Consider the following 21,305-nt stretch of genomic DNA (forward strand, 5'->3'; position numbering starts at 1 on the left):
TATTTTTTTAACAGATGAGATCCTGTATGAAAAGAGAAAGGGAAAAAAATAATGCTAGAACAGAGGTTGGGTGAAGAAAAGGAGAAAAGACTCCAGGGAAAGGGACGTGAATGAGCAAATCAATGACAGAAGTTTGATTGTTTGATTGTTTTCAGACAATCAAAAGAGTAGCATCTGTTGCCAGTTTTTTTTCCTGGTTTTCAGTAACAATGTACAGGTAGTCCTCAGCTTATGACCACAATTGAGCCCAAAATTTCCGATGCTAAACAAAACAGTTGTTAAATGTGTTTTGCCTCACTTTATGACCTTTCTTGCCCCAGTTATCAAATACTTCACTGCAATTGTTAAATTAGTAATGTGGTTATTAAGTGAATCTGGCTTCCCCATTAACTTGTCAGAAGGTCACAAAAGATGATCACATGAACCATCATAAATATATGCCATTTGTCAAGTCCCCAAATTTTAATCACATGACCATGGGATGCTGCAAAGTTGTAAATATGAAAAAAGATTATAACTCACTTTTTTCAGTGCCATTATAGCTTCGAATGGTCACTAAATGAATCATTGTAAATCTAGAATTATCTGTAATTTATTCTGGTCCCTACCACATGCCCATCCTTACTTGTTCAATATTGCCAAGTATCAGAAAGACTAGCCACTGGTACGAGATTGGGAGTGGAGGGAAAAGGAAGGCCTCAAGTCCTTCGCTATCTTCTTATGGGAGAGTGAATTTACACATTTAAAAAGGGGTTTTATAAATAGAGTAAGCCAGCTCATATTAGAAGGAAAAGATTGCACCCAATATTTTCCCAAAGTGTGACAGAAAGAGATGCATTAATTGTATTGAGTAGCCTATATATATGCAGTATATGTGTATATGGTTGACATTTAAAAGCACAGATACTATTCCAAATTCTTTTGCTATCATCTTAAACTGTATTAAAGAAAGCTCAAGGATATATGTTTCCTGGGTGATTTGTTTCTGTTACATAACATAAAAGATGATTAATTCTCTTGTACTTAATACCGTGTTCCCCCCAAAATAAGACCGGATCTTATATTAATTTTTGTTCCAAAAATTAGGGCTTATTTTCCGGTTAGGACTTATATTCAAGGAAATACGGTACTAAATTTGTCCGTCTGGCTGACAATCTTAACAGGCTTATTTTTGGGGTGGAGCTTATATTAGGAGCATCCTGAAAAATCATGCTAGGGTTTATTTACCGGTTGACTCTTATTTTTGGAGAAACGCAGTAGCTACAGAAAGAGTAAGCTTTAGGTAATATAAAAATATTTCTAACAAGATACGCTGAAAGTTGGTTCTTCAAAGTCAAGAATAATGATGACATTGCTTTGATAAAATTAAGAATGAAAGAAAAAAAATTAAGCTTTCGCATGAGAGGTTACATATGCTGCTTTGTTTTAGTGCAGGGATCCTTAAACCTGCTTTCTCAGAAAAAGATGATTTTGCAAGTAAAATGGTTGTAGAGGATGCACAAAATCCCAGGGAAATTCTGTGAATTTCTATTCATCTACTTTTTCCATATATATTAAAAGCATTGCTATCTTCTGCTTTGTAGCAAGGCGATACAGTTGCAGATATAAGAACACTGTCAAGTAATACAACTATCGACAATATTCGGTGTGTCTTTGGAAATGCTGTTAGCAGGTATAGTTACCATAAAACGTGGTCTAACTTATAATCTAATTATGAGTATTACTATGCCCATAAATTGAGTGTAGCATGATGTACTGGTTCACATGCTATACTAGGTGGAATGTAAGTTCAAGACATCTTCAGTCTTAGAAATTCACGAGAGGAATTTGTACCAGGCATTAGCTATTAACATACGGTATCTCTCAGGGGTGCCATTGTGAGGAAATTTGGAGGAAGAAATGCTTTCTATGCCACAAGAATTCCTGGAAGAATGGTGGCATATAAATTCTACCACTTAAAATAATCCTGAGAGCTAAAAATGTTGAAAAGTGGTAACTTATGGAAAATACAATAGATAAGCAATCAAAAAATGTATTGGAAATAGTGGAAAGTATTGTTTATGCCATCTCAGGTCCTGGTGAAATGATGAGATATAATTCAGTTTTATTTTTTTAGAAAATCAGGTTTTAGTACATGCAACTGGCTGAGGTAGCTAAAGATGATTTCTTCTTTTGTGTCTCTTTTCTGGAGAAAGCTGTTGGGCTGTGTTGAAAGAGGTGATTAGACTAAAAAAATCAGGCAGATGTGCCTTTAATGAATTGTTGGATCTATTTCAAACAAAACATCCTTAACTAACTTCTCAGTTCTTTGAAGTTTTTCCTTATAGTAATTGGAAGACTCCCATAATCAAACAGATAACACAGAAAAGGAGGTTTATTATTTTTTTCCTGTAGAATTCTTCTAGTGATCAGAGTGAGATTGTTCCTCATTATAGAAATGGTAATTATAGTTTTGGGCTGAACAGTTGCTATTTCTGTTAAGCTAACAGAAGTAGGCTTAAATAGAATACATTATTTATTTATGCAGACTGACTTGTTCTTAGTAAATTTGATCATTTGAGGTTTTTTGTAATGCTTAATCTGGCCCTATTTTTCCCTTGAAAAGTCTTCTGACTTTTAATTTGGTTTAATGGTTAAGGCACCAGGTAGAAATCAGGAGACTGAGTTCTATGTCTCCCTTAGGCATGGAAGCTGGCTGATGATTTTGGGCCAGATACTTTCAGTCCAATCCACCCCATAGGTGGAGAAAATAGGAGGAAGGACTATTATGAATGTTCACCACTTGAGTTATTTATAAAAATAATAAAAGTGAGATATAAATAGATAAATAATAGTTGGTGAATAAGGCTCCTTGTATCTAGCGCTGTTCTGATATTCACTAGTTTGGACCTGATCGTACTATCATCCACACCTGAGATCAGAATCATACTGTCTGTAGGTACAATGTATTACCAGGCAATCGTTCTGGGGTCTGCAAAGCCTTTTATTTTTCCCAAGTTTGTAAAATACTTATTTTTTAATTTTTTTAAAGAAAGCTTTATTTGCTGGAAAATAGCGGGCTAGTTTCCCTGCTTTCATCCTTTTCTCTTTTCTTTTTCTGCCATAGGAAAATAATGCGGCTACTGAAGTCCAAAACTATGTTGTTTGCCAGCCAACCAAACAGCAAATTTGTGTTTAAGAGTAAACAAATTAGTTTTAGTTTAATTTATTTAAGGCCATTTGGAACAATTGGATTGGCTGTTTATAAAAACAGGTTATTTGAAATAAATGGGTTCAAAGCAACATTATTTTGCAGTTCTCCCAAATGTTTTATAATAATATATAAATGTTTCAATAGATACAAAAGGATTTGAAAAGTTTGAGATCACTGATTTATAGTAATTATCTTTCGTTTACTGATTTTTTGAGCAAGATTGGAATAATTTTTTATTTTTCTTCATTGATAAAGTGAATTGACTCTTCTAAAACAAGTAATTCTTTGGTTTTCTTGCATATGCAAAAGTATGTGAAAGAGAAGGTCACTTTGAAGCTTATGAAAGGCTGGTTCATTATGGTCTGATTATAGTTTAAGTGGGCTGCTGTATGCTTCTAAAAACAATTTAAGGTGATTCCCTAAAATTGTACATCACAAAGAAAAAAAGTACTCTATATGTACTTCTTTGGAGGTATGAAAATAACAATAAGAAGATGTATCTGAAAGTAGTTTTATTTTGTGAGTAAGGAACACTGACTCACAGAATGTACAGAGTGATCTTAATTACTCTGTTATATCTAAAATGGTTAATTACTGGTTAGTGGTAGTAATAACCTAGAATAAAATAACAGTTGGAAGGGACTTTGGAGGTCTTCCAGTCTAACCCTCTGCTCAGGCAGGAAACCCTATACTATTTCAGATACATCGTTCAATCTCTTCTTAAAAACTTCCAGTGTTGGAACATTCGCAGCTTCTGGAGGAAAGTTGTTCCCCTGATCGTTAAAGATATGGAAGATGTAATTAGTAATCACTTATCTGGGATTAAAGACTATAGAAAATAGTGGAACCATGAGCAAAATATGTGTTACATATTTAATATTTATTAATTACAATAGTTTCAGTATGTTCTTAAAGGTGTTTTATTGAAAAAACAAAAGACTAATTTCTATTTAAATATGTTTAGAGAATTGATTGAAGTGGGCTGTGAAGATGCAACATTGGCTTTTAAAATGAAAGGTTTTGTAACGAATGCAAACTATTCCATGAAGAAGTGTATCTTTTTACTTTTTATAAATTGTAAGTACAAATATATTCACTTCCTATTTTCACTGAATGTTTAAGGGATATTTTCACTCATTAAAGGCCAATTTTTGTTATTAACTCCATCCTGAAACTACTGGTTATTTTTTTCTTCCACATAGTTCATCTGTGTGTTGAAGTTAAACTTTCTAAAAAAAAAAAAGCAATAACTATAGCACTGAATCTCAATGAAATAACATGATTTGAAGGTGAGGAAGAAAGCTCCAATTCCTGTTTTTGCATTACAACCATGAACCTTTCCAGAAGAATACAATTTTAAAAAAAAGGAAAAGAAAAAAGTGTATATATTTTTGGAATATGACCCTTGATGTGTTTCTGAAAGCCCAGTGTAGTCTTCAGCTAATTATGCAACTTTGATCTAAGGAAACAAATAAGGTCTTGAATCAAGGTATAAGTTGATTTGATTTAATACAGTTAAGTTCAACCATATTAAATATTGAGGAAAACCAACGTAGGCTGATAATTACACTTCTAATATGAAGTATAATTATCAGCATACGTTGGTTTTCCTCAATATTTAATTAATATTGCTCTAGCATACGGAGGGCCTAAGGACCCTGGATTTACTATGCATCCAGGCAAAGAAATCATAAATAAAAAAAGAAAATCACAGTCATGGCAGAATCACTATGTTCAGTGATTTAGAAAGAAATATAATCTGTTTACCAAATAAATAGATCTTAATTAAAATATATTTTTTGGCAAAATAGATAATTCTTTTTGGTCATACTTTCACTGGGTAATTCTTTATGTACAGGTTTCATGATGATGGTTCTTAACTGTCATTAAAACAAACAGATTTTGGTTCCAAGTCATTGAGTTTGTATGTCTTTAAGAATATTTCTTGAATGTGATGTCATGATTACATAAGATTGTTAAGAACATTTTTACAATCATAAAATTATTTTTTTATTATATATTTATTATAGGTTTTTTTGAATATAAAGGCTAAGCTTATTCAGAAATGAATTTAAAAGTGATAATTTGAAAAAGGTAATTGAAACAATTTTTTCTGTTCTCTTTCCAGGTCGACTGGTAGAGTCAACTGCCCTGCGTAGAGCGATAGAGACTGTATATGCTGCTTATTTACCCAAAAGCACGTATCCATTTTTATATATAAGGTAACACTGAGAAATACTTTTGCCATTGAAATTTGACTTGGCAGGAAGAGGAGACTTACTTCTCCTTCCTAACAATACAAATATGTAGGTGCTCAGGACCAGTGCTTGATATGTAAATTTGACTGTATAAGGATTACTGAATGGAAATTAAATCTGCATAAGAAGAGAGCGCTTCTGAACAATGAGAGGGTTTTTGTTTGAATGTTCAAGAATGTTGGAAGAAGTTGTGTTTCCTTTACAAACAAATGTAATTAAGAGTCTTTTCTAGATTGTGATTTAAACCTGGAATTTCAGATCTCAGCTATGATCTGAACTTCTTTGCCCAATTAGGTTTGCTGGACCAGCACTTTTTCCTTTTGGAACCTCCCTAGTAGTTGTGATGGTTCATGCTATGGGTATCTATTGCTTTGATTATTATAAGGTCTACAAATACCATCTTTCCCTGAAAATAAGACCCACCCAGAAAATAAGTCCTAGACTGATTTTTTTAGCATGCTCCTAATATAAGCAGTACCCCAAAAATAAGCCTGGGGGGTAGGGGTGGCCAGCACAGAAGGCAGCAGTTGCATGGGGGCTGACGGTGGCCGGCAGCAGTCATAACCCGCATAGTGCAGGTAAGTCCAAGTGCAGAGGCGGGGGGAGGCAGGCAATCTGGATGCGCTTCACAGCAATCTGGCTCATGCGGCGGCAGCAGGCGGAGGCAGAGGCACGGGGGGAGGCCCAGATGTCCTGTCTACCCCCGTGCCTCTGACTCCACCTATTTCTAGTGCCGCTGCACGAGCCTCCCACAAGCTAGGTGGCTGTGTAGCACATCCAGATTGCCTGCCTCCCCCTGTCCCTAACTCCATGTTCGGACTTACCTGCGCTGCATCAAGGAGCTGGCGGGCTGTGGCTGCTGCCAGATACCGTTGGCCCTCGCGTGCTCGCTGTGTCTTGTGGGTGGGGTGCCCGGCCGTGCTGATCACCCTGATACTGTTGTTTCCCAAAAATAAGCTCTAATGTGTCTTTTGTAGCCCCAAAAAATATAAGGCTGGGTCTTATTTTGGGGAAACACGGTATGATCTTGTCTTTGAATGCCATTTGTAAATTTCATTGGCTCAAAATGCTCTAGCCAGGCTTAAGTTTTATTTATTGTCTGTCCATTTTAAAACACAATTTAATATTTATTGTTAATCTATAAAGTTATAAATAACTTGCTACTGTGTTGTGAATATTTCTGCCAGTTATCTTATTCTACTACCATGTTTCTCTGAAAATAAGATCTGGTCTTATTTATTTTTTTGGTCACCAAAATAAGCACCAGGGCTTATTTTTTGTGTGGCCGCAATGGAGCAGGGGGTGAGAGTGGTGGTGGACAAAGCGAGATGAGGAAATGGAGGACAAAGCGATGCACTGGTGCCACGGTCACTGAGCAAGGTGGGGGTGCGGCACTGCCCCACGCGCCCCGCATGGGCTTATAGGGCCCCTGCAGCCAGGCCATCAATGTGCCAACAATTGTCTGGCCTCGCGGCGGTGGCTCCAGCAGCCCCATGCAAGATCGCCGGCCTGCTTCTTCTCCTTACTGTCGCAACAAAGCAGGAGGCTGAGCGATGCACCAGTGCTGCAGCCAGTAAGTGTGTGTGTGGGGGTAGAAGAAGAAGCCCCATCAGTATCCTTGGCCACCCGGCCACCTTCATATTGGCAGAGTGAGGCGGCTGGAGCAGCCCCTTCCCTGTCTACCCTCACTTTCCCAAAGAATTCCTTCACTAACCTGCTTTCCAGCTCGTTCTCTACCACCGTGTGCAGGGCAACAAAAGAAGCCTGTCAGACTACTGGTAAAAAAAAAGTTCAGTTAGACTTTCCAACTTTACGAGGTTTTTTTTTCGCGAGAAGTTGGAAGGTCAGATTGATCTTTTTTTCTAGTCCCACAAACTTCTTTTGTTGCCCTGCATGGAGAACGGAGCTGGAAAAGAGGTTAGTGAAGGAATGTTGTTGCCCTGGGGTAGGGGTTAGGATTTGGCATTGTGGATGCCCTATGGTGGGGTGGGCATTAGGATTTGGCATCCACAATGCCAAATCCTAACCCCCATCCCAGGGCAACTACATTGCTTCATTAACCTCCTTTCCAGCTCTGCTAGCATCAGGCCTCTGCAGGCTGGGCAGCAAAGGATACTGTTGGGGCTTTGCCTCCACCCACCCCCCCCGCCTCGTTTAGTGGCTGTGGCATGGGTGCATCACTCAGCCCCCTGCTTCATTGTGGCAGTGAGTAAGGAGGAGAAGAAGTTTCGTCCTTCATCTCCCCACCGCCTCACTTGGTGGCCGCGGCACCAATGCATTGTTCCTGCTTTGTTGCGGCAGTAAGGAGAAGAAGGGGGCCGGCAATCCTGCATCAGGCTGCTGAGGCCACTGCTGCAAGGCCAGGCAATTGTCAGCATGTTGATGGCCTGGCGGCCCTTTGTCAGCCCATGCGGGACACGGGCAGCGCCTTGCTTTATCCTCCACCCCCTCACTACCTTGCTTCGTTCTCAACCCCCCCCCCCACTGCCTCGCTTCTTGGCCACAGCATCTCCCCCTCTCCTCATGTCAGCAGCAAGCAGACAGAATGTGCGGGTGGCCAGCTGCACAGGCTCTTAAGTAGAGCTTACTTTTGGGGTAGGGCTTATATTTGGCGGAGGCATGAAAATCGGGCTAGGGTTTATTTTCGGGGTAGGTCATATTTTTGGGGAAACACGGTACTTATGAATAAATAATTCAAAAGACATTTTTTTCTATGTGAACTTCCAGTTTATATAGATTCCTTTTATGGGAAGTATACCGCTTTTAGCTCATGAACTCAATGCAAAATATAAATCTAATAAACATTACAATCTGTATTTTGGGCAGGTCTTAAAATATTATCTTTAAATTAAACTTCAACATTGTGAACTTCCTGTATCTTTGCTTGCTTATAGTGCTTAATCTTTTTGTATGTTCTTTTCAGATTTCCTTAAGGAAAAAGGGCAAGAAATAAATTACAGTAAATGAATATTATAGTATTGATGTTGTTTTTGCGTTTGTTTCAAAATTCACAGTAAGATATACAGTAGAAGTCTCTCAGTCATGTGCTTAAAGGATTATTATGATTTGTATACTTCTGTTTTTGAAAAAATACATAGCACCACAGTTCTGATTACATCGTAAATTTGTAATTGAACACAACTTTGATCAGCTTGCATTTATTGTTCTCAAAATGTTTTATAGCCTTGAGATTGCACCTCAGAATGTGGATGTGAATGTGCATCCTACAAAGCATGAAGTTCATTTCCTGCATGAAGACAGCATCCTGGAATGTGTACAACAACATATAGAGTGCAAATTGTTAGGTTCCAACTCATCAAGGATGTATTTCACTCAAGTAAGTGGATTCCTATATCCCCAAAGGAGTAATGATGTACGCTTTATTAATAATAATACTATGAAAATCATTCCAAACTAGATTATAGTATGTTGTTTATGAGAAGCACTTCTTCTTGCTGGATATTTGCATAGCTGAGTGCACAGTTCAGTTTAGAGTGGGTTCTTTGAGGGGTCCTCGGTGCCTTCTGAGCTTGCTTATTTTCTTGCAGATGTTTCATTACCCAAGCTAGGATGTTACCTAGTTTGGGTAATGAAACATCTGCAAGAAAACAAGCAAGCTCAGAGAGCACCAAGGGCCAATTATTTCAACCATGAGCTACAAATATTCTTTATTGAGAGGATTTTTAATAATTTTAATTGTGTGATATAAAGTTAAGGTAGGTTTCATGTAAGGTAGAGCTTGGAAAAGGACTTTACATTTGTAGAAACATTAAAATATTCTTTCATCATTGTTTTTCTGCAATGAAGACATTGTTACCAGCCATTACTGCCCCTTCCACTGAAATTGTTAAATCAACAAAATCTTCAGCTATTCAAGGAAATGAGAAGGTTTATGCTCATCAGAAGATCCGCATTGACTCACGGGACCAAAAATTGGATGCTTTTCTTCAACCAGTTAATAAAACTAAGACTATGGAACTTGCTGTGACAGAACCAGAGGACAACAGCAACATGCAAAGTTGCAAAACTACTGGGGTACAAGATGTTGAAATGGAAGAATGTGGTAATTTGAATACAAGTGTCTCAAGAGCTGAAGAGACACCGAAAGGATCAATGGAAAAACAATCAATGCCTATTGAGGCAGTACCTGAAAGGTAAGAGGGTTTTTTTTGTACAACGTTCTATTTCTTTTAAAAACTTCTCTTTTCTAGTTATATTAAAATCAGAATCTATAAGCTTTTAAGCTTTTGATAGAAAAAAAGATGAACTCTTGGTCTAGATTTTTAAGTGCTTTTTAAAATTCTTTAATATTTGCCCGGGCTGCTTAGCATTATCTATTCCAGGCATGTCAAACTCGCAATGTCATGTGACGCCACGCAACGTATTGGGCTGGTTTTGCCATAGCTGGCAATAGGGTGGGCGCGGCTTCCACGTGACGCGTCCGGCCCACAGGCCGGCAGTTTGACACCCCTGATCTATTCTAATAAGTATCCGATTTCTAATATAATTTATTTCTAAGGCCCTCTTGTGCTGATTTTCTGGTGAAGTAAAATTTCCATATACTCCCATGGAGAAAGCTTTACACTGTAGGACAGGAATGGACAATTAATTTTCCCAAAAGGGATGCATGAGAAACTGGGACTGTTGCATGCTCAGGGACAGTAAAAAAACTAGGTGTGGCTCATGCGCTGTAAAATGCCCATATCAGCTGTAGGAGTACATACTAGGTTCATAGTTGGTTTCATATGTGCTCTGCTGTTTATTTCTTTGTCAGCCTATCCAGTATTAATGTAAAGTTTTCATATTAAGCAATAGTTGCTGAAATAGGCAACTTAGATTTGGGAAATAGATTATTTTTAGGGAAGTTATTTTATTTAAATATTTTTGTATTTTATTTTTATTTATTTGTGTCGTCAAGTCAGTATCGACTCCTGGAAACTGACCGAAGAAGTTTTCTTGGCAAGATTTTTGAAGTGGTTTACATTACCTTTTTCCTGGGCCTGGGAGAGAGTGAATGTTCCAAGGTCACTCAGTTGTATTTGTGCCTAAGGCGGGACTAGAACTCTTGTTTCTAGCCTAGTACCTTCACCACTACATCAAGTTGGCTTTCTATTAAATCTATTTTATATGAGTTTATTATAGTTCCTGCATTCCTGAGTGGGGGTACTGTTCTACTTCATGTTGTCATATATGTTGTTCTATCATCCAACCAATATTTTGTGTTTAATAATATTTTGAAAAGTAGTTTGTACACACACTTGTTCCTGCCTAGTTGGGATGTAACTTAATTGCATTCTGTTTGTCCAACCATGGATAAATGTAAATACATCTTGCTTCCTAAAAGCATGTATTTTTAGTTGTACTTTTGTAGTACTCTCATTCTTTTACAGTAAATAATGGCCCCTGTATGTTATTTTTATAAGGTCGGGAGATTGAGATATTCTTATTAGCTAACTAAAATCTAGGTAGGAATGAATTTTTTACTTATAGCCTTAATTAAAAACCAGGTGCTAGCAAAAGTGTTATTTATAATCTTAGGTTATAGTAATTGTTTAGTCCCTTCAGTGAAAGTTTAACTTTATAGGGTTTCTTCCTTTTATACATATAATTGCTTATGGATATATTAACGGTATGTTGCATTTTTAAATTTTTGACTTGGTTTGGAGCTTAGATACAGTGAGGGAAAAATTATTTGATCCCCTGCTGATTTTGTATGTTTACCCACTGACAAAGAAATGATCAGTCTATAATTGTAATGGTAGGTTTATTTTAACAGTGAGCGACAGAATAACAACAACACCCCCCCCCCAGAAAAACACATTTCAAAAAAGTTATAAATTGATTTGCATTTTAATGAGTGATATAAGTATTTGATCCCTTCACAAAACATGACTTAGTACTTGGTGGCAAAACCCTTGTTGGCAATCACAGAGGTCAGACATTTCTTGTAATTGGCCACCAGGTTTGCATACATCTCAGGAGGGATTTTGTCCCATTCCTCCTTGCAGATCCTATCTACGGTAAGTCATTAAGGTTTCGAGGCTGACATTTGGCAGCTTGAACTTTCAGCTCCCTCCACAGATTTTCTATGGGATTAAGGTCTGGAAAATGGCTAGGCCCCTCCTTAATGTGCTTCTTTTTGAGTCACTCCTTTGTTGCCTTGGCTGTGTGTTTTGGGTCATTGTCATGCTGGAATACCCATCCACAACCCATTTTCAATGCCCTGGCTGAGGTAAGGAGGTTCTCACCCAAGATTTGATGGTACAGGGCCCCCATCCATTGTCTCTTTGATGCGGTGAAGTTGTCTTGTCCCCTTAGCAGAAAAACACCCCCAAAGCATAATGTTTCCATCTCCATGTTTGACTATGAGGGTGGCGTTCTTGGGGTCATAGGCAGTATTCCTCTTCCTCCGAACATGACGAGTTGAGTTGATGCCAAAGAGCTCAATTTTGGTCTCATCTGACCACGACACTTTCACCCAGTTCTACTCTGAATCATTCAGATATTTATTGGCAAACTTCAGACATACCTGTACATGTGCTTTCTTGACCAAGGGGATCTTGTGGGTGCTGCAGGATTTCAGTCCTTCACGGTATAGTGTGTTACCAATTGTTTTCTTGGTGACTATGCTCTCAGCTGCCTTGAGATCATTGATAAGATCCTCCTGTGTAGTTCTGGGCTGATTCCTCACTGTTCTCATAATCATTGAAACTCTACAAGGTGAGATCTTGCATGGAGCCCCAGACTGAGAGACATTAACAGTTATTTTGTGTTTCCTCCATTTGTGAATAATCGCACCAGCTGATGTCACCTTCTCACCAAGTTGCTCGGTGATAGTCTTGTAGCCCATTCCAAGCCTTGTGTAGGTCTACAATCTTGTCTCTGACATTCTTGGACAGCACTTTGGTCTTGGCCATGGTGGAGAGTTTTGAATCTGATTGATTGATTTCTTCTGTGGACTGATGTCTTTTATACAGGTAACAGGCTGAGATTAGGAGTACTCCCTTTAAGAGAGTGCTTCTGGTCTCAGCTCTTTACCTGTCTAAAAGACACCTGGGTGTCAGAAATCTTGCTGATTGATAGGGGATCAAATACTTATTTCACTCATTAAAATGCAAATCAATTTATAACTTTTTCGAGATGTGTTTTTCTGGATTTTTTTTTTGTTATTCTGTTTCTCGCTATTAAAATAAACCTACCATTACAATTATAGACTGATCGTTTCTTTGTCAGTGGGCAAACATACAAAATCAGCAGGGGATCAAATATTTTTTCCCCTCACTGTAAGTAATGTTGGAGTAGGCAATATTTTTAAACCAGCTGGCACAATTTATTTATTTATTTTTAAATGCGTTCTTTGAAAGAGATGTTATTCAGTTTAATTTCTCTTGCAGAAAAAGGCAGCGAACAGATTGTGATCTTGAAATGGAAAAAAATCCACAACAGGAAATGACTGCTGCCTGCACTCCAAGAAGAAGAATTATTAACCTAACCAGTGTATTGACTCTTCAAGAAGAAATTAATAAAAGGGCAAATGCAAGTAAGTTTGTTTATTTCTTTTTGCTGCTAGTTTCTTACACTGCCTGTAACTTTTTTCAATAATTCAGCAACAAGGGAGGACTTGTTTGCTTGTAGAATGTGTGAATGTGCTGTGCTGAATGGAGAGGTGTATTCTGTTGGCGATGAGAGCTGGTAAAAATAAAATGCCTCAGAATGGCCAGATTCCCCTTCCAAGGATGTCTGCTGAGAACGGTGGTTCCCAGATTGGGGTAGTCAGGGCCTGGGAAATGAGAATAGGGCTACTATTTGAGGATTGGAGGCAGGTCAAAATATTATGATTGTAATGGGAAGGGGGAAATATGATGGGAAACAGGACCACAAGACCATTGTCTTATAACAGCTCCACATTCCAGCTCCTTGATCTGAGCCTCAATGCCTAACAGTAGCCCTATCCCTATCCCCATATCCACTAGACACTCATTTCTCCAACCAGTTGCTACTACAGAATGACAGGTCTATTTATGTCTTCATCACAAGTTTATTTTTCAGAATCCTTACTGAATTAACAGAATTATCTATTCATTGTTTGTTTATAAATAATAGTTATAAATCATTTTATAAACTATTTTATTAAAATTACTATTTTTTTGTAAATACCTCACAAAGTTTGAATGTGTGCTCAGATTGAAAGACTTGCAAAACATCAGCCTAGAAAGCAAAGTTTGATTCATGTACTTGAACTACTGATGAAGTAATAGCGTTAACAAGTTGTGTATTTCTGAGCAGTATAGTAAGAGCTTAATTAATAGACTAGATTGCAGTTAATGCTGATGTTGGTGTGAAAACAATCTCATGATGTATTTTTAGATTCAATTTATTATCAATGTTGTAATACATTTTTGAATATAAAAATATTTGACAGGAGAATCAATGAAAATTCTATTATCAGGTTCTTTAATATTTTGAAGGAAATAAAAATAGCTTGTATCTTCTTCATATGAATAGATTCTTCTTAGCTGTAGGTTTGTAGGTTTCAGAACAGAATATCCATGTGATAGAAATAACTCAAGCTGGGCTGGCATTCAGTCGATTACTAATGTTATATTTTGATATACACCTGCTAATGATGTATTATTTTGTCCTTCATATTTTTCTCCTAGTATAAATAGCCATTGTCAAGTATTTTGAAAAATCTAGATTGGGTTTTAAAAATTTACAAATAGATATTGTTTTGAGTTGAGTTGAATTTAGAAATGGGCTTAAATATTTGCTAATCTTCAGATTTTTGGGAACAAAATTCTCATTTGGCCACAATAAATATATTTACTTTTGAACAGAAAAATTTTAAATTTGCAATCAGTTGTACAAATGGGACAATTAAAACTAGGTTCTTGGTTTCATGTAGTTTTAAAAGTAACTAGAGTATGTTAGGAATGAATTGCTAAATCCATAGTGATTTTTAAAAAGCAATGTTCTTATTAATTTTGTATGATATCTTAAATGTAAATAAACTTATTATTTCAGGTCTGCAGGAGATGCTTCGTGATCATTCATTTGTTGGAAGTGTTAATCCTCAATGGGCACTGGTTCAGTATCAGACGAAACTTTATCTTCTGAATACCACAAAACTCAGGTAGTCTGAATGTATTGTTATTTTTGTCAAAACAAAATTGATTTAATTTCTTGAGATAGAAAATAAATCTTAAACAGATGTTCTGGGCTGCAGCTTAGCTTTTGCATTTTGTTCATAGTCCAGGAGTTGGGAGAAAGCATGCTCCAAATTAAGCACAAGTTTGGTATGTGATTTGTGATAGAATATACCACTCTTTGGTGCAATTTGCAGGTGATAATGATATTTTGAAATAATATATAATTAGCATTTGAAGGACATTATCAGCATTTTTTCCTATAGGTATGTATTTGACAAATATTAGCTTCAACGTTCTGCTAAAATAGGTTGATTTTATATATTGCTGACCATTGACCGTCACTTCTAATTCATAAATTAGAATCTAATTTGTAATCTAATAATGTTTCGGTAAAGCTTAATATTCTGCAAATGTTAAATATATAACAGAAAATGTGCATTTAAGAAACTGATTTTTGTTTTCTTTTTATTCAAGTCAAGAAATGTTTTATCAGCTCCTTATTTATGACTTTGGAAACTTTGGAATTTTAAGATTATCAGTGAGTATACTGGGGGGGATTTAAGTTTGATACTTTACTAATCCTTTTTAAAATAGTAATTCTTTCTTTAGGCTATCATATAAGACATTCTAATTTTGTAAAGCAAAAAAAAAAAAATCAGCTAGAGATCTATTTAGTTCAGATATCTGTTCCCAAGGGACCGATGGCAAGAGACACAGAAGTATACAGTAATGGTCACGCGTTTCAAGTGCTGACATTGAGTTACCAACTCAATTTTCATCAAGTCTTGTCAATATATCAAATGTTTAGGCCAGGGGCTTACATTCCAGCAATGTGTGGAAGACAAACGTGGTTTCCTCATGCTCTGTGAATATTTACATGGTCTATTTTTAAATCCATACAATGTATGAATACATATGGTCTCTTGTCTGTCCCCAAATCTATAGTTCAATTTTTTGGGGGATGATTTCAAATTTTAGTATTATAATCCAAATAGAAATTTCTTTTCCTATCAAATTCACTCAGAAATTTATGAAAATCTTTACTAAAATATTTTTGAAAGATCAAGAGTACAGAATTTACTGGATTTTTCTTACTCATATTCTTATTTATTTATTATTTATTTATTAATTATATTTCTACCCCGCCCTTCTCCCTGCGGACTCAGGGCGGCTTACAACCATTCAAAAACAAATACACAAATACAAAAATGCCTAACTCAACATGCCAATTAAAATGAAACATTACTCTAGAACCGAAAATTCATTTTTTATTATTTTAAAACCAAATTAAAATAACCCTTAGACCAGTCCTGCTAACTTGAATAGCCATGTCTTGAGGGCGCGGCGGAAGGAGGGGAGATCCGGAATCACCCGGATCTCTGGGGGTAGCTCGTTCCAAAGGGTGGGAGCTCCAACAGAGAAGGCCCTCCCCCTCCCCCAGCGGTCGGCCGTGACAGACCGACTGCCGTCCCTGAGGAGACCCTCTCTGTGGGAGCGTATCGGCCGATGAGAGGTAATCGGAGGCAGAAGGCGGTCTCGGAGATAACCAGGTCCGATGCCATGGAGCGCTTTGAAGATGATAATCAACACCTTGAAGCGCACCCGGAAAGCCACCGGCAGCCAGTGCAGCTCGTGTAGCAGCGGCGTTACATGGGAGCGACGAGTCACTCCCATCACCGCCCGCGCGGCTGCATTCTGGACTAGCTGGAGCCTCCGGGTGCTCCTCAAGGGGAGCCCCATGTAGAGAGCATTACAGTAGTCTTGTAGAAATCTAAAGGTGATACAAAATCTTTTAATGGGTTAACAAGATTTTTCCTTCTGCTTGGGGAGAGGAAACTGCTATTTTTCAGATACTGTTATCTGTTTGCTAAAACAGCCTGAGTAATAGCAAAAAGTACTGGAAATTCCATAGATTTCCAATTCCGATGTTTTGTTTAAGAATATTTTTCACCATTCTACTAGGAGCATCTGATACAAATGCTGATTCTAGGGATAGCTTACTTAAAAATAAACAAACAACTTCATATTTGAACTATGGAACATTTCTGAGATTGGCACTACAGTGGGCTGGTAAGGTATATAACTTCTAGCTATTTGCCTGAGTTCCTCAGACTTCCTTCTAGAAAATATGAATTGATATTCAGATTTTCTCCTAGCCAGTGAAAAAGGGCAAAGTTCATCCTTCTAATATTTTTTGTATTTTAACTTCCTTGTTGTTCAATCTTCCTGTCCACTTTTGCTGTTCTTAACAATAGCAATTAACTATCATAATGATTGCTTCTCCCTTCCCCCACAACCTCCGTCTCTTCAGTACATGTCTTGCTTGCATATGTGTGCATGAATGTGTGTGCATACAGCCGCAAGCATCCTAGTTTGTGCTTCCTTTTGTTCTTTTTCTTTGAACTCTGAAATAAGCTTCTTGCTTATCTATCAATAGCTTCCATCATATCATTCATGTTACTCTAGATACAGTAACTTTTGGTGTTTAATATACTTTTTGTATTGTATCTGGCCTAGAGTCCCTCTTTGAGGGTGATACGCAGTTCAGAAATGTGAAATATAAATAAATGATATAAATAATGACAATTCACTTGTTTATCCCAATGTTTTATTACTATTAGACAATCATTCGTTTAGCGACCATTCAAAATTATAACAATACTGAAAATAATGACTTATGATCGTTTTTCACTTATGACCATTCCAGCATCTGCATGGTTATGTGATCAAAATTCAACCCAGATTTGCTTAGCAACCACATGATTCATTTAACAACTGCAGTAATTCACTTAAAAACTAGCAAAAAGGTCAGAAAAAGGAAGTAAAAATAATTTAACAACTGTCTTGCTTACCAATGGAAATTTTGAGCCCAATTGTAGTGGTAAGTTGAGGACTACCAGTACAACAGAAAAAGTATAATACTGTACATCACTTTAACAGTAGTAACAATTCTATATATATAGTTATCTAATACAATTATTATTCGAATACATACACATTTCTAATACATTTATATCATAGTCATTTTTTAACCTATTGTATTTTGCATACATGAGTCCTCTATTTAATTTCATTCTTTTTCTTCTTGTGCCATATCCGTTATCGGACGTTGGCGATCATGTTGGCGATCCTGTTTTTATCAGCTGCCGCACGAAAAAGTGCTGCTGAGTTTTGTCCAAACCAGTCCCTTAGATTTTGAAGCCATGATGTTCTTCTTCTACCTGGACCTCGTTTGCCTTCAATCTTTCCCTGGAGGATTAAATGGAGTATGCCGTATTTTTCTGGGTGTCGCATCACATGTCCGAAATATTCTAATTTTTGTTTTTTAATTGTTTTGATGATTTCCCTTGGCTTTCCCAGGCGGCTTATCACCTCATTTCATTCACCCATATAAAATCTGTGTCTACCAGATTCCATTCATAGATGGCAAATTCTACTCAGGTTCTCAATCCATTGGTGGATCCTTGGTAGATGCTTGATAAATTAAAACTAAAACTGAACAGAGGTGTGTTTGCATGCTGTTCCATTCTTGTAGAAGATGTTGCTCCCAGAAATCCACAGGACCTATATACACTTATCTTGTAGAACAGGCAGAACATTCTGATATTAAGAGCCAAAGTGTGGTTTAATTGTCAAATTGTTTTTTATAATTTATTTTTTATATAATTGTTATGTTGTATTAATTACTACTTATATTTAGCTGCATAGTTGCTGGAGCTGTTCAGAATTGTTAAATTGTCTTCCCAGTTAAATTGTAGAAGTCTGTTACTGCAGCCTTCCACAGTATTTAATCTCTGGGAGGGTGACATGCAGTTAATAATTTCGACATCCCGTCTTTATATAATTCATATAAAAATGTTCTCAATCATTCTTTTGGATACCTCTAAATAGTATATTGTTTTCATAAACAATAATGTTTATGTTTCTTCTGTACATCTAGGAACCAGCTCCTCTCTTTGATCTTGCTATGTTGGCCTTGGAGAATGCTGAAAGTGGTTGGACAGAAGAAGATGGTTCAAAGGAAGGCCTTGCTGAATATATTGTTGACTTCCTATCAAAGAAGAGTGAAATGCTAAGAGACTATTTCTCCCTTGAAATTGATGTACTAGTATAGCATTTGGCTTTTAAATAATGAATTCATGATTATTAGGAATATACCCAATTTATTTACATTAGTAATTCCAGTATATGTAGTCTTCCCTAATGATGACAATTGGGATTGGCAAGTCTATTGTTAAGCAAAGTGATTGCAAAGTGAAAACAACTGTGCTTATGATCTTACTTCATCTTTGCTTTGCTTTACTGACCTGCAAAGCTTGTAAGTGCGAGGATTGGTTGCAAAGATGCTTTTTCATGATCATCATAATTGTAAGCTGTACAAAGCAATGGCGCTAAATTTAGTGGTAAATGAAGAAATTGATAGCATTCAAGTTATGAGTTAGCCTGTTGAAATTATGGATACCTATGGTAAGCCTTCAAGAAAGAATTCAAAAGCATTAATACTTTTAGTAACACCATCAAAATAAATCTAAAACAGTAATGTGCTAGAAATATGTTCATAATCTGGCATTTTAATTGATCTAATACAGTGGTTCCCAACCCTAGAACACTTTGATATATTCTCGCACCCCTTACAAAAGTTTGAAATAATGGCAATGAATTATGCATATACACTATAATTTTCAAACTTCTACGTTTTTGCAATCCCGGGAATATCGTTGAGCACCCCCAGGGGGTGCAAGCACCCCCAGTTGGGAACCCCTGATCTAATAGAAATAGCTTACAGTGGGTTTTTATATATACCACTTGTTCTTTTATATTTAATATCTTCATACTATTATTTATCTTGTTTACAATCATTTTAAACAAATGACTTTATGGAATGTGATTATAAAAATGACAGCATCAAAAACTTTCTGTTTACAGGAGGGAAAACTTACTGGGCTACCACTTCTAATAGATAATTATGTTCCTCCACTGGAAGGGCTACCTATGTTTATCCTTCGTTTGGCCACAGAGGTACGTTGACATTCAGCACATATTACTGCTATTTGCAATCATGATTAAATAGTTCATTTTTATTTCTTAACATTCAGCATGAGAAAAGATAGAAAAAAGGGCTTGGTGCCCTTAAAAAATGTCTCTTTGTATTTGCTCAGTGTTGGGAAAATGAAAATACCATTGGAAGAAAAGAGGATCAAGAAAATACCGGACTGTGTAGTATTGGATAGATCTATGTTGAGGAAGTTAATATGTATTACTGAGTAACAAATGGATCCAGACAACATGCTGTTTACTAAGCATGTATGACTTGTAATAACAGAAAATTAATAAAATTTAAAAAAATGTCTCTGAAGTGAGGCCTAATTGACTTTAATTTATTTTAATATTACCAGTTCTGTGAAAGATTTAAGAAGTTATGGAAGACCTTAATACCTTTTTTCAACTATTCATCCAACTTCTTAAATTACAATGGGTTGCCAAATCTCTATCAAACGTAGTTTCATTAATATACTTTCCATTTTAAAAAAGTTAAAACAGATAGATTTCGTAAAACATAACCATAATCACTACAATCTTTTGCAATTTATCCTTAGAAAGGTTATGATAGGATTGCTTGTTTAAATGATAACTTGGCTTTCCTTAAGGCAATGTACATAGTCCATTCTTCAATTTTTTTCTCACAAGAACCCTGTGAAGTATCTTGAGGGTAGACTTGAATCTGGGTCTCCCAAGTCCTAGTCCAGCTCTTTAATCACTATACCATACCAGCTTGCTTTCTTTGCTTTTGGGATATCTCCATTCACAGGAAATAGAATCTGCAAATAGGTTATTTTTAATTCCCCCACCCCCCAAAAAAATCTTTTATATATTCTCAACTTAGTCTGTGTATGATGGATACTTATTATAAAGTTTAACATTACATAGATATATACAAACATAATCTAAACTAATAAAAATAGATTTAAAAAATTCAGAATGGAGCGTTTCAGTTACCAGTTATACCCCCACCCCTACCCCCACTAAAACATTAAAACTAAAATATTCTTTATTCATGCATAACTTGTCTTTGTAACTGACCATTTCACTAAAGCTAGAACTATACATTTTATTTATTTTCTTTACCAGATAAACTGGGATGAAGAAAAGGAGTGTTTTGATAGTCTTAGTAAAGAATGTGCCATGTTCTACTCTATTAGAAAGCAGTATATAATGGAAGATTCTGATCTTACTACTCAACAGGTATTGTCTATAGTTGTAAAGAATGAAAAGATCATTTTTCTCCTGTAGCCATCATGTACTGGAGTTAAAATTTCCAAATTTCCCAGCCACTTGTCTTAGAATTTTGGGAACTGTACATTTAGAAGACACCAAATTTGGAAAGGCAAGAGCGTAAACATCTATATTTATAAATTCTATATCTAGAGTATTATTATTTGTGTATTTATTTATTAAATTTAAATGCTGCCCATCTCACTATCCAAAGTGATTCTGGCTAGCTTATAGCCTTCTGCCACAGATCTCCTCCCACAGACCGGTACGCTCCCACAGAGTGGGTCTCCTCAGGGTGCCGTCGGCCAAGCAATGTCGGCTGGCGACCCCCAGGGGAAGGGCCTTCTCTGTGGGTGCCCCCACCCTCTGGAACGAACTACCCCCCGAGATCCGGATGATTCCGGATCTCCTTACTTTCCGCCGCGCCCTCAA

At 36.7% G+C, this 21,305-nt stretch overlaps 1 protein-coding gene across 1 annotated transcript in view; it reads left to right on the forward strand.

Moving 5' to 3' along the window:
* MLH1 (mutL homolog 1) overlaps positions 1-21,305 on the forward strand; it is a 41,527-nt gene that overhangs the window by 12,361 nt on the left and 7,861 nt on the right. Inside the window, exons 8-18 of the mRNA XM_015811737.1 lie at positions 1,584-1,672; positions 4,158-4,270; positions 5,322-5,415; positions 8,635-8,788; positions 9,259-9,605; positions 12,846-12,991; positions 14,476-14,584; positions 15,075-15,138; positions 18,541-18,702; positions 19,527-19,619; positions 20,730-20,843. Of these exons, the coding sequence (XP_015667223.1) occupies positions 1,584-1,672; positions 4,158-4,270; positions 5,322-5,415; positions 8,635-8,788; positions 9,259-9,605; positions 12,846-12,991; positions 14,476-14,584; positions 15,075-15,138; positions 18,541-18,702; positions 19,527-19,619; positions 20,730-20,843 (1,485 nt within the window). The remainder of the gene's footprint in view (positions 1-1,583; positions 1,673-4,157; positions 4,271-5,321; positions 5,416-8,634; positions 8,789-9,258; positions 9,606-12,845; positions 12,992-14,475; positions 14,585-15,074; positions 15,139-18,540; positions 18,703-19,526; positions 19,620-20,729; positions 20,844-21,305) is intronic.

The sequence above is a fragment of the Protobothrops mucrosquamatus genome, unplaced genomic scaffold (assembly GCF_001527695.2).
Source record: "Protobothrops mucrosquamatus isolate PMUCROS unplaced genomic scaffold, P.Mucros_1.0 scaffold48, whole genome shotgun sequence".
Lineage (NCBI taxonomy): Eukaryota > Metazoa > Chordata > Lepidosauria > Squamata > Viperidae > Protobothrops > Protobothrops mucrosquamatus.